This window comes from Suricata suricatta, chromosome 4 (assembly GCF_006229205.1).
Source record: "Suricata suricatta isolate VVHF042 chromosome 4, meerkat_22Aug2017_6uvM2_HiC, whole genome shotgun sequence".
In the NCBI taxonomy this organism is placed as follows: domain Eukaryota; kingdom Metazoa; phylum Chordata; class Mammalia; order Carnivora; family Herpestidae; genus Suricata; species Suricata suricatta.
In genome coordinates, this window is record NC_043703.1 from 144,027,788 (window position 1) to 144,042,123 (window position 14,336).

General features: G+C 42.1%; 1 protein-coding gene across 1 annotated transcript in view; it reads right to left on the bottom strand.

Annotated features, from left to right (window-relative positions):
- Positions 1-584: 584 nt before the first annotated feature.
- SLC4A1AP (solute carrier family 4 member 1 adaptor protein) overlaps positions 585-14,336 on the bottom strand; it is a 27,228-nt gene continuing 13,476 nt past the window's right edge. The window contains 6 exon segments of the mRNA XM_029938048.1: positions 585-923; positions 3,367-3,436; positions 4,948-5,015; positions 6,134-6,220; positions 8,235-8,472; positions 10,623-10,734. Of these exon segments, the coding sequence (XP_029793908.1) occupies positions 874-923; positions 3,367-3,436; positions 4,948-5,015; positions 6,134-6,220; positions 8,235-8,472; positions 10,623-10,734 (625 nt within the window). The 3' untranslated portion in view covers positions 585-873.

The window sequence follows — 14,336 nt, forward strand, 5'->3', positions numbered from 1 at the left end:
CTGAGGCATTTGTTAATGTCTGGGGGCAGGAGTTGGGGGGGGTAGCAGGGGATGCACTGGGGGAGAGAAGACATCTTCTTGCATTTCTTTGTGTTTCCAGAGAGGAAGGAACTTTTATTCTCCTCTCCACAGAAGGGAGAAGCCCCACACTGGACAGAACACATCCAGCTTTTCATTCTATGATCTTATTTGCACCTTTCCACAGGAGGAAGAGAGTCTGATCTGACTGATCAGAGTCCAGGACATTCGAAGGGCTGAGTTTCTAGCATGATTGGTGCCTGAGTGCGCAAGGTGTGCCAGGGTCCTGGACTGCGTCCTGGTAAAATCAGGGTCTGTCTTCAAACCTGGCAGGACGGTTCTGGGGGGAGGGAGTAGGAAGTCCCCCCTCCGTATCTACTTTTAGCTCCAGGAATGACAGGGACACCCAGGGTTCACATTATGGCATGAGCTCATATCTCAACACTTACTGGAGGAGGAGGTCTCCAGGGAATCCTAGACCCCAACTGCTGGAAGCACCCTATTCCTCAGGAGAAGCATAGTCCCCAAAACTTAATGAAATACACTGTGGCCTTAAACAAACATGAGACATTGTCAACTTCTCTTTTAATAGACTCCTGTCTTTCACTCTACCAATTCTCAAAATATATGGTTTCTGTTTACATACATACACAAACACTTTTAAACATAAATGCCAAATTCAAGAAAAACAGATGAGTAAATAAATTTATGGAGCCGCAAAATGGGAGAAAAGGCCAGTCACCAGATTTTACAAAAGATCACCTGAACTCCTTCTCTGGACATTCAGCTTGATATATTATCCTAAATATCCCATGTCCGTGGTCCACATGGTCTTCCTTCAGGATTCTGAAGCAGTCAATAGCCATACTTGTCATTAAGATGGGTCCTGCCATCTCCACTCTGGCCTAGAATAAAGTATAAAGAAAGAAAGAAATACATTCACTTTTCCAAAGGCAGGAGGGAAAAGATGCCCAGACATTAGTAGGCTAAAAAGTAAAATAGACGAAGAGGTTTCTTCTATTCTAGAACTCTGCCTTTTTGCATTCGATTTCAAAATGCAGTCTTCTTTTCATTTCTATCCTCACATTTATTAGCCGATAAAAAGCAAACATTTCCAGTAACAAGATTTCTATTAACTGCCGGTGACAGGAAACTTGATCAACAGAAGAAGCCGCCCCTGTGCTGAGCATGTGGGGGGCGAGCACCTCACGTGCTGCCTTAAGAGCATGTGTACGAGCGTAAGCGGCGCGCTCTCCCTAGACTGTAACTCGTGCCTCACGTGCTGATAGTCTCTCAGCCAGGATGTTAACTTCCATGATTCTTTTCACGCACCTCTACACTTGCACAGTTACGTAGGCTAGAGGCTACTTACTGCAGAGTTGTGTATAATGGCAAATGGCTGGAAACACAGCAAATATTCATTGAGGGAACTGGTTAAATAAGTAAAGGTAGATCTATACCATAAAAAAGAACTATGGAAGGAAAGAAAGGAAGGAAGGAGGAAAGGAAAGGAATGGAAAGGAAAGGAAAGGAAGAAGATGAAGGAAGGAAGGGAAAGAAAGAAAGAGAAAAGAATAAGTCTATAAATAGCTATGGAAGGATATCCATACAGTGTTAAGTACAAAACAGAAAGATAAAAGAATGCTTCTATTTGTGTAGAAAAGGTGGTGAAATATTATGTATTCTATTGCTTACACAGGCATCTCACATGATACACATAAGAAGTCCAGAGGGGTGCCTGAGTGTCTCCATCTGTTAAGCATCTGACTCTCGATTTCGGCTCAGGTCATGACCTCATGGTGAGATTGCGCCCTGAGTCGGGCTATGTACTGACAGCGTGGAGCCTGCTTGGGACTCTCCTTCTCCCTTCCTCCCCTCAAAATAAATAAATAAACATTAAAAAAAATTTTTTTAATGTTTTATTTTTCAAAGAGAGAGAGACAGAGCACGAATGGGGTAGGGACAGAGAGAGAGGGAGACACAGAATCTCAAGCAGGCTCCAGGCTCTGAGCTGTCAGCACAGAGCCCGATGAGGGGCTCAAACTCACAAACGTGAGATCATGACCTGAGTTGAAGTCGGACGCTCAACCGACTGAGCCACCCAGTGCCCCTGTTGTTTTTTAACTTGAAAGAAAATTTTTTTAATGGTTTTATTTATTATTGAGACAGAGAGAGACAGAGCATGAGTGGGGGAGGGGCAGAGAGAGAGGGAGACACAGAATCTGAAGCAGGCTCCAGGCTCTGAGCTGTCAGCACAGAGCCCGATGCGGAACTGGAACCCATGAACCATGAGATCATGACCTGAGCCGAAGTCGGCTGCTTAACTGACTGAGCCACCCAGGCACCCGAAAGAAATATTAAAATACATGCAGAAGAGAAAAATATAATAAACCTCCATGTACCCATCACCCAGCTAAAATAATTATCAAAACAATTATCAATATGTGGCAAATCCTGCTTTGTCTATTACTCCCTCATCCTCTACTTCTACTGGATTATCCTTTTCAAAAAAAATTTTTTAATGTTTATTTATTTTTAAGAGAGAGAGAGAGAGAGAGAGAGAGAGAGACTGAGTGAGCACAGGGGAGGGGCAGAAAGACAGAGAGACAGAATCCGAAGCAGGTTCTAGGCTCTGAACTGTCAGCACAGAGCCCAACACGGCTCAAACTCATGAACCACCAGATCATGACCTGAGCCGAAGTGGGACACTTAACCGACTGAGCCACCCAGGCGCCCACTACTGGATTATCTTAAGGTAAATCTCAGGTATCATTCCATCTGTGAACACTTCTGTACACAGCCCTAGAAGATAAGAACTTTTCCTAAAAAAATACCTTCATTCACACTTTGAAATAATTAATAATCTCCTAATAGTATCAAACATCTGGCTAGTATTCAAAATTATCTGACTGGTATGGAATTTTTTTAGTAGTTGTTTGTTCCAGGGGTGCCTCGGTGGCTCAGTCAGTTAAGCGTCTGACTTCAGCTCAGGTCGTGATCTCACAATTTGTGGATTTGAGCCCCATGTTGGGCTCTGTGCGGACAGCTCAGAACCTGGAGCCTGCTTCAGATTCTGTGTCTCCCTCTGTCCCTGCCCATCCTCCGCTCGTGTTCTGTCTCTCAAAAAAAAAGTTGTTTGTTCCAATAAGGATCCAAGCAGAATCCACAAATTATACTTGGTTGATATGTCTCTTAGATCTTTTACTCTACCTGTTCCCCTAGAAGGGAGAACTTTCCCACTTCATACTTTTATAAAAACTTACATATTTTGAACCTTAAACATACATTACCTACTCAGAAATATAAATAAATAAGTCTTAGAAAACAAGAAGAGTAAACACAATCTACCTTCAGGTGGGACCCACACACAGTAGTCTGGGTCGTCTTCTGGATATTTGGAGGAAAATGTTGCTGGAAGCTGCAAAGAAAAGATAGTTATTTTACTCGAAAGAATTTTAACTCTAAGAATTATTGTACCTATGCCTGTGAGCAAACAAAAACGGAGAACAGCTTCCATTAATTACCTTCACATAAGTAGCCAAAAACTGGGAGGGAGAACCTTGACTTTTTCCTGTAGAGCCTCAACAAGCTGGTTTTCAGCCAGTGAGAGTGAAGTAATGCTTTTTAAAAGGGGCGGTTAACAGAGGTATGAGTTCTAATGGTATGACCTCCATGCAGGGGATTTTGGCATTTGTCTTTTGATCGAGGTGGAGAAAAGAGGTAACAGCAAGCCTGACTGCTATTCTCTGAAAGGCCTGTTTGTGAGACTGGCCGTTGCCTAGTTTCCGGAGACTTGGGTTTTAGGAGGGTTCATACTACCCTGATAAGAGTGGCTCACTACATCTAAACTGTCTGCTAAAAACAATATGGTTCACGCCAAACATCTACTTTCCTTCTGGGAGAGTGAAATCTAAGTACATGCCAGGCAGGAGGTGCCTATATGATCAGTCCCCAATGGGCACTGAGTCTCTAATGGGCCTCCCTGGTTAACAACATTTTACGAGATGTCACAACTCATTGCTAGGGGAATTAAGTACATCCTGTGTGACTCCAATGAAAAAGGACTCTTCGAAGTTTATGCCCGGTTTCCTCAGACTTTGCCCCATTTGCCTTCTCTGGTGACTGTGCTTGGCATCCTTTTCCTAGAAGAAATCACAGCTATGAGTACAACCACATGCTGAGTCCAGTGAGGCCTCCCGTGAAGTATCCAGCCTGAGGGTGGTCTCAGGGACGTCCTCACACAACTAACCGTCCCACTTCTGGGAACTTACTGTATCCATACAGAATTATGTATACACAAGATTATTCATTATAGTACTGTTATAATAAAAGACTAGAAACAACCCAGCGTCAGGGCGCCTGGCTGGCTCAGTCGGCTGAGTGTCCGACTTTGGCTCGGGTTACGATCTTGGGGTTTGTGAATTCAAGCCCTGCACTGGGATCCGTGCTAACAGCTCAGAGCCTGAAGCCTGCTTCAAATTCTGTCTCCCTTTCTCTCTTTCTGTCCCTTCCCTTCTCCCGCACTCTCTCAAAAATAAATAAAACATTTAAAAATTGTGATTTCCACAATAGGTTTAAAAAAAATGTAGAATGCAGTACATTTCATTCTATTTTTTGTGTAATAAAAACAGTCAAATAAGAATATATTATTCAAATGTCTTTGATTGGCATAAAAGGATATGAACAAAGATTCACAAATTAATAAAAGAGGTGCATGCAGTTATAGGGAACAGTGTGGATGAGACAATAAAGAATTTAGAAAACAAAAATTTAAAAATAAGAGACCCCAGACTTCTAGAGGAGGGGATATTAGGCAGTTGGGAACTCTGCTAAGACAATCGCTAAAAATTCACTCTTCTGAATGCAGTCCATGTCAGGGGGATTCACTTTTACTCCTAGAAACGTGAAGATTATGACTAAAGTACTTACTTTGCCTGGACTGGGAGCTTTCTTTTTCTTCAATTCGTCTCTGTTTTTCTCATACTCATTCTTTGATGCTAATTTGAGAAAAAGGAAAGAGGCAATAGCGATTTCAGAATAAGTAAAATAGAAAAGAAAAATTCCTCCTTAGAGAACATCATAAAATTTGAGGAAAAGATGTACCAATCAAATTCTCAAAAATTCCCTCTACTATAAAGACTCTATTAAGAGAGAATTTTCCCACTGCTAATAACCCTAGCGTTCAAATCCAAACGCTGTTCTAGGAGCTTGAGTATAATTGCACCGTTTGAAAAAGGAAAGGAAAATGGGCTGATTTTACTATTCTACAGTTCAACCATTTCAGTTAAATGGTTGTAGAGGCAGCAGAGGGGCACCTGGATGGCTCAGGCAGTGAGCATCCGACTCGATTTCAGCTCAGGTCATGATCTCATGGTTTGGGGGTTCTAGCCCACATCATGCTCTGTACCACTAGTACAGAGCCTGCCTGAAATCCTCTTTTTGTCCCTCCCCCACTCTCTCTCAAAAATAAATGAATAAACATTTAAAAAAGAAAAAAGCAGGGGCACCTGGATGGCTCATTGCTTTAGCATCTGACTCTTGGTTTCGGCTCAGGTCATAATCTCATGGTTTGTGGGTTTGAGCCCCACATCAGGCTCTGAGCTGGTGGCTGGTACCGAGCCTGCTTGGCATTCTCTCTCTTCTCCCTCTCTGCCCCTCCCCTGCTTGTGCTCTCTCTCTCTTCCTCAAAATAAATAAATAAACATTTTTTTTTAAAAAAGGCAGTAGAAAACCAGTCCTTTTACTAGGTCAACCTTTTAACCGATTTCTTTTAATAGCTTTGGAATCACTCCCATGTTAGGCACAGTCTCATCTCTGGGAGATGGAAAATTGTGGAGGGCTATGCATGGCCACGGGGAGGAGAGAAGGCATCAGGCATTCTGCAGGTCAGGGAGACGGAACCCCAGGAGGTAGACAAGGAATAAAGAAGGCAAATGGGATGGCACCAAACATAACCTCTCATATGGTCCAGTTCTGTCCGGGCTCTGGCAACAGCATCTCCCCCGGAGTCTGAAAGGCCACTCCCTGGACCGCTTCGGCTCAGCTCCAACCCCTCCTCTCTGACACCAGCCGGGTGCTTGTGTCAGGGCAGCAACGAGGCGGCTGTGCTACTTGCCTGAGGGCTCCTCACGGGATGCAGCTGTCTCACTAATCTCTTGATCACCTTTACTCTGTTCCATTCGGCTGAGTTGAGACGTGTTTTCTATAAAATGCAGAGCCAGAGTGTACGGTTATTATTTAGTTCATAGGAGGGAACCAAGAAAACAAAGGCAAAAGCAAGAAAAGCTAAGTAAATACAGAATCATCAAGCTTTACTATCATTAGCTTCAATACCCTTAATTAGATTATCAAAAAAATGTGCCTCCATACGTCTAACAGAAAAACCAATTTTCCACTTTAAAAACTGGCCAACCCTGAGGTAAAAATTTTCAGCAGTACTTACCAAAACCCTTAAAAATGTACATATTCCTTGGCCTAGAAATTCTACTTCCAGGAACAAATTCAAAGAAAATAATCAGAGATGAATACAAAGATGTATTACAAACAGCATGTTTATAATAGCAAAAATTAATAAATAATGTACAGGCCTAACAAGAGGGAGTTGATTTTATCAATCGTGGTGCATGCATGTGATGGACCCATTAGACTCCTTATTGAAGCCACATTTTATTTATTTTTATTTTTTTAAATGTTTTTATTTATTTTTGAGAGAGAGAGAGACAGCACGAGCAGGGGAGGGTCAAAGAGAGAGGGGGACACAGAATTGAAGACAGGCTCCAGGCTCTGAGCTAGCTGTCAGCACAGAACCTGATGCGGGGCTCAAACCCACGAATCATGAGATCATGACCTGAGCCGAAGTCAGATGCTTAACTGACTGAGGCCCCCAGGCACCCCTGAAGCCACATTTTAAAAGAATATTTTAAGACACAGAAAAAAATAGGTTATAAAATAGCATGTACAATACAATTTAATACTGAAAAAGAAAAGAAAGGCGTAGAGCAATCCCTAGTCAGCTGCAGATTTACTAATGTATTTTTATCAAATTTTAAAATCTCGATTTTTATACGCACATATATTTCCTTTGGTCCTTTAAAGAAAAAAAATACAATCCTTACAGCTCTCCTTCCTGCTGACCTGTTTATATCCCACCCTCACAACGTATGGGTCAGAGACTAGACTCATAAAAAAAGCAGGTGTAAGTACATACCCTGTTTGAAAAGGCTAAGCATTTTGCCAATCACTAAACAAAGGAGAATGCAAAAACAAAAGATCTCTCACAGCTGAGAAAACAGTAACTTTTCTTTTCTCAAACAACTGAAGATGATTCAAGAGAAGGTCTACATACCGGGCCTGTGGGTTTATGCAGATAAGCCTGGTTTGTTTTGGAAGCAGACACGCACACATTCCCACACATACTTAATGCCAGTTTTTGTTTTGTTTTTCCTCAAGCTCTCTATATTCTGTGAAGCCTTAATATTGCCAGGCAGTCTGGCCACCCTGCAGGAAAGTAACTCCTGCAGTAGATAAGGGATATGAAGATAGTAAAATGACAATGAGCTCTAGGGGTGAGACTGTAGTAGATTTCTCTTTTCTTTGGACTTTAATGTATGATCCAAAGTTTCTAAAATGAATACATCTTCCCCTTATAATCAGAAAAAAGCATATCTAAAACCAATCAATTCCTCCTTTTTCATCAGGCCTTTGCTGAGGTGGGGGAATGCGGTCTCTGCTAGGTACCATGGACAAAAGGATGACTAAGGCGTTGGGCCTCCTGAGAAGTATTCACGGTGCGTGCAGTCATGCTTAGCCTCTGTTTTAGGGATAGGGAAAAACATGAGCAAGGGGAGGTTTACCCTGAAACCACCCAGTCAGGCTTCATCATGAATCCTAGTCTACTGCCCTCTGATCACACAATGGCAGCTGCTTAGGGTTATTCCATAGCAGCTGTGGTTTCAGATTCCATAGCTTTCAGTGTTTCACAATTCTGGAATAGCCTGGAAATGCCTGCCTTTGTTTTGCAATGAGGAAAAATAATGACTGACAGTCAAAGAAAGACCAAGGAAGTATGTTTCCACTGTATGACACAGTCCACTGTGTCATATATCATAAAGTGCCACAAAGTCAAAATGCACAAGAACTGGCTTTGCTTTTTTAACCTTATGCGCAATTAATGGAAACGGCCTCCACTGAACAGCACAGGAAGGAGAAAGTTTTACCATGGTTTTTTGTTTCTTTAGAACACATGAGCTCAGCGGGCGGCCTCGCTTCCTGCACTGCTTCCTCCGGCTCTGTCTCCACCTGTAGCCCGCTGCTTCCAGTCTCCATTTCTTTCTTTTCATCCTCCTCCTTTTCCTTCTCCATGTCCTCTTCCTCGTCCTCCTCCTCTTCTACTTCAGGCTCGTCCTTCATTCTCATCAGAGCTGGAGGGAGTTCTGGACGTTTGGGGGGCAACTTCTATGAAGGAAACAAAACCATGAATGAAGAGGTCCACATAATGATAGAGACAACTCTCTTCAAGGAGGTCAAGCTGAATGTGGAGAAGGCCTAACCTCTCCAGACTGACGAGCCCTGCGGAAGTGTGCTGCAAGGAGGGCTTGCACGCGAGCTCTTATCCAACTGTGAACCCTTTACACATATCTGTATTGGTTTCTAGGGTCAAAAGAATAGTAAGTACAAAACACTTGAAACAGCTTGTAGAGAAGGAAAGCATTTATTCCAGGTGAGCACCAGCTGCAGGAATTTTGTCCTATTAACCCTCATGGGGTTAAAGGATCTGCATTACAAAATCTAAGAAGCAGATTATTTATATAGCTTTATAAAACATGTAAATCAGCAAAACAGATCCTAAAGAAAAGATATTTCTTGAAGAATAAAGCCAAATATTCTAATCAAGATCTCTCAATAAAAGTACTCATTAGAAAAAGTTGACTGTAGCTTAAGGAATAGAGAGAAAGTACCAAAGTACTCATTGGGCATATCATTTTTTTAAATAGAAGATTTAATTCAGTAATCCTCTAAAGAGAGCTTTTTATTTATTTTTTTAATTTTAACTAATTAAGTAAGCTCCACACCCAATGTGGGCCTTCAACTCATGACCCCAAGATCAAGAGTTGTATGCTCTACTGACTAAGCCATCCAGGCACCCCTAAAGAGAGCTTTTTATTTATTTTTTATTTAAAAAAATTTTTTTATGTTTTTTATTTATTTTTGAGAGACAGAGAGAGAGGGAGACACAGAATCTGAAGCAGGCTCCAAGCTCTGAGCTAACCGTCAGCACATAGCCTGACGCAAGGCTCGAACCCACGAACCATGAGATCATGACCTGAGCTGAAGCCGGATGCTCAACCGACTGAGCCACCCAGGCACCCCAAGAGAGCTTTCTAGTAGAGTTTTTCCTCTTACTAAAACACAAGTGCCTCCCTTCCCCCCACCCTCACGGAAAAACCTCCATCTCAGGTCAGCCACACACTCACTCATAACATATGCTGGGACTTCGGGCTTCTGCCCCCAGATGGCAGTTTATCCTAACTGCAGGTGCTGGGGGCTGAATTCTGTCCCCACAAAATTCATACACTGAAGTCACAATCCTTATTACCTCAGAATGTAACCATATTTAGAGATAAAATCTTTAAAGAGGTAAATTAAAACAAGGCAGTTACAGTAGGGCCCTAATCCAATATGGCTGGTATTTTTTTTTAGGTTTATTTATTTATTTTGAGAGAAAGAGAGCGAGCGAGCAAGCGAGCATGCATGGAAGGAGAGAGCAGGGGAGGGGCAGGAGAAAGAGAATCCCAAGCAAGCTCTGCACTGTCAGGGTAGAGCCCAACCTGGGACTCAATCTCATGAACCTTGAGAGTGTGACCTGAGTCAAAATCCAGATTCAGATGCTTAACCAACTGAGCCACCCAGGTGTCCCAATATGGCTGGTATTCTTAGAAGGGGAGAGGGGAGACAACACACGTGCAAGGGCACATCCAGGTGACCACATGAAGATGCAGGAGAAGGGCAGCCATCTCCAAGCCTAGGAAAGAGGCCTCAGGGGAAACCAACCCCACTGGTCTTGGAACTATGAGAAAATAAATTTCTGTCATTTAAGTCACCCAGTCTGGGTATTTGGTTAGGGTGGCCCTTGCACACTAATACACAAGATTCAGCTCATTGGGGTCATGAAAACCTTCTAAAAGCTGAATCGGTAAATAGGAACGTACATAAAACAAAAAAGTTCACCAGTGAAGTGTCAGAGGATAGCAGAGAGATCACAAAATTCAAGAAAGGGAGGCCCTGGATTTGACTGCCAGTCTAGTCAGTTAATGAGGATGAGGTGCCCCATATTTAACCTCTCTGACCATGAATTATCACCTTTGAGAGGTAATAATTCCCACAAGTCAGGAAGTATTGGAGGATTAAATGAAGTAAGCAGCACCACATGGCAGAACCGGGTGCAAAGACTATGTGACTAACGAATGTTGAGTCCCACCAGGAAAAGAGACACTTCTTAAATGCAACATTCATCACAAATCAATACGCTGACGTTCAATTTACAAATCAGTTATATGCAAATTGACTTGAGAGCTAAAAGTTTAACACCATGACCCACAACTTACCCCTACTGTTCCTGTTTTTAATTTGAATTTGCTTCCTCCTTTCATGGCACCAAAGAGAGGCAACGTAAGCTTTTTAGCTTTGTTTTCCACATCTGTAGTCTGACTTTCAGTCCTAAGAAGAAAGAGTAATTATACATGTCTATTCCAGTGAGGCCAAAGTTTTATCTAAAAACACCTGGACTCTGACAAAGAAACTTTTGGCAAAACAAAAAACTCCACAAAATGATTATCTAAGCTTATACCAATAGGAAAAAGCCAACTGAGTCTGAATGGACAATGATTCTGCCGACTGTTCAGACACAGGACTATTAAGGGCGAGATGAGGTTCTTTAATAAGTCACAACACGCTACATGATTTCACCTTCAGAAAATGATGCTGACAGTACGAAGGTCACTGGCAAATGGCACAAGATCCCACTCCCACGTAGTGGCAGGAGATGGATCCAAGGTGTGAAGCCCTATTTTCCACCAAACTCTCAAGAGGACTCACAGTGTTTTACTTGGAGTCCACACTTATTATAACCACGCACAAAGGCTCTGATCACAGAAGTTTAAAAAAAAAAAAAAGCCTGTGTGTAGGGGCTATGCTGCGTGGGGAGTAATGACAAGGACACAATGACAGACAACTGGTGAGTTTGTCAGCATTGTCACTGGCTGGAGAGAGTTGTAACAGCTAAGCCCACTAAGGTAAAGCTAAAGAAGAGATTATAGAAATTGGAAAAGAACAGAGGAAAAACAAAAAGGATGGCAGTTGAGTTGACAAGACATTCAGGGAGTAGGCAGAGGTGACGGATGACAAGATTGCATGAGGAATCATAGGGAAAGGCGGGCCTATATTCTGGAATACAGGGACAGCTCTGGCACTCAAGACACACAATGAGCCATATGAGAAAATGACCCTGCTGCTCCACACTGAGGCCCCATTTGTCACTACTGCCTTCTTCTACCTAAGTCTTACCCCTCAGTGGTGCTCTTGGGCCTAGCCTCACCACCTTGCTCTCTACCACAGACAGACCCACTGCCTGCCACTGCTAAGGCCACCATAAGAATCCTGCCTGTTTGTCCTTAAAGACTCTTAAATACTATCCTTCGCAGCCTCTGCCTACAGGTCTCAGGAAGGTTCTGGCATAAAAGACAAAAGCAAGAGCAATCCAGATATTTTTCAGTTCCATTAAATAGCCTTGCTGATCTGGAGGACAAGCAAAGTCACCCCAAGGAGATGAAAAGGCAGAAGATGGGATCCCAATCGAGAGCGGCTCGGGCAGGGATGGGAGGGGTATTAAGTAGAAAGGGTAGAAGGTCAACCCAAGTGAGAAGAGGACGGAGAAGCTACACACATCTGTACATGTGCTGCCGAAGCGAGCACAAGGCACACACATCTGAAGTCCAGGACATCAAGTTGGAGAGGGAGGAGAAACTGAGCAGACACACAGACAGCAGGAAGGGAGGCTGTGGAGGAGGCTGACATACCTTCTCTCACAGGGATGACTTAGCAAAGGGAAAGGATTTCAGAGTTGGAATTAAAATTCACTGTTAATTTGTTTACCCTCAACTCTATCTCCAAGGTTTTTACCTTTTCTCCACAAACACAATGTTACAAATAACTACTAGGTATAACAGAAATGGGACAATGATTACAATGATGATACAGACATGCCAGCACTTTGTCAAGTGCTATGCATGTCATCTTTGCAACATCACTAGTACTTCTAATTGACAGATGAGGAAAGTGAAGGTCAAAAAAGTTGCTAACTTGCCTCAAAATGCCAAAAAGTAATTGATAGAGCTGAGATTGAAAGCCAGGGGGTCTAACTTGAGTGCAAACCCGGTCTCCTATTACTAAATCAAATGCCACTTGGGTCAAATGATCTTTGTGGACTGACCTATAGCACTCACTGTATTAAATAACCAAACTACACATAACTCTTTTAACACACCTGCTAGTAATTTAGGGATAAATCTTCTGTACAATCAAGTGCTCCACCTACATTTTGTCTTTCTTTACATCTCTACATAAAAAGGTGCCTCCCAGTATCTAGATATTCATCTATGCAGTGCTCCCAGCATCAAGTCACAGGTTTTGTACACAGGGTAAGGTGCTGCATAAATGGTTAGTGACAATCTAAAGCATCATTGTCCAACAGAATTTTCTGCAATTATGGAAACACTCTACATCTGCACTGTCCAATACAGTAGCCACTATCCACATGTGACTACTGAGGGCTTGAAATGTGCCGAGTTGACTGAATTTTTAATTTCATTTAATTTAAATATCACATGAGACTACTGAGTGATCTACAGCATAGCAGAGATCAAAAAAAAATGAGAAACTTATTCTCTATCTCACACACACACACACAAACACACACACTCACACACTCATGAATACTAGCCAAGTCTGGGAAAAATTATTCCCAAAATTTTGTTCACAAATTACTAAAAAATCGGAGGAGCCAAGATGGCGGAGAGGAAGGGAGCTCTGTAAACTTCATCTGCCCCATTGATCGAACTGAGAAGGACATTACTCTCATCTCCAAGAGCGGAAGGAGAAAATACGGACTCCAGAAGGAAGAGAACCTGAAGGATACCTGAGTGAACACCAAGGCGGAGCCTCTGAGAGCAGCCTCCAAGACCTACCACATCAAACCACGCCTATCCAAGAGAGGGAGCTGCCATTTTTGTTTTTGTTTTTTTTCAGTTGTTGTTGTTTTTGCTTTTTTTAATAATTTTTTTCTTTTTTTTCATTTTTTTTTCTTTTCGCTTTTTTCTGTACGTATTTTTTATTATTATTACTTTTTTTTTTACTTAAATGTTGAAAATTTTTTACTCCTTATTTTCCTTTCTCCTTTCCCCCCTTTATTTTTCTCCTTTCTTCTTTATATAGGAGAATATATCTCATCCCTACCTCTCCCCTCAACTGGTCATACAATTTTAGACTGTCCACTGTCCTTTGTTGTCTCTGACACCCTTTAATTTTTTTTTTAATTTTTTTTTCTTCTTTTGCTTTTTCTTTTCTTCTTCTCCTCTTTTCGTCTCTTTCCTCTCCATTCTCTTTCTTTCCCCCTGTTAATGTGTTTGTTTGTTTGATTCGTCTGTGAGTTCGTGTGTTACTGTTCCCTCTGTGTGTGTCTGTCTGTTTTCCTTCTTAGGGCTACACCAAGAAACAAGCCAAAGTGTGCAAGACAGCTAGTCCCAAATACCGCTGAGTAGGGAAATAAAATATTCAAAGGCACAACAAGAGAAAGTGAGAGACACCATTAAAAGAATATTTACTGAAACGACAGGCCCTGGACAGTCAATAAGCCTCCTTTAACAGAGAAATATTAACAGGTGCACAGTGCACAATGAGCTTTCTAAAGGTGACAAGAGACAGAAAACTAGCAAAAATGACCAAACGAAGGAACTCTTCCCTGAAGAACCTCCAAGAGCAAGTCACAGCCACAGAACTGCCCAAGACAGATCTAGACAACATACCGGATCAAGAATTTAAAAAACTTTTCATAAAATTAATCGCTGGGGTTGAGAAAAGCATCAAAGAATCAACTGATGAGTTAAAAAAGGCTATAGGTGAGGTGAATAACAAACTGGAGGCAGCCACCTCAAGGATTGACGAGGCAGAGAGAAGAATAGGTGAATTAGAAGATATAGTTCTAGCAAAAGAGGAAGCTGAAAAAAAGAGAGAGAAATTAATTCAGGAGCAGGAAAGGAGAATTC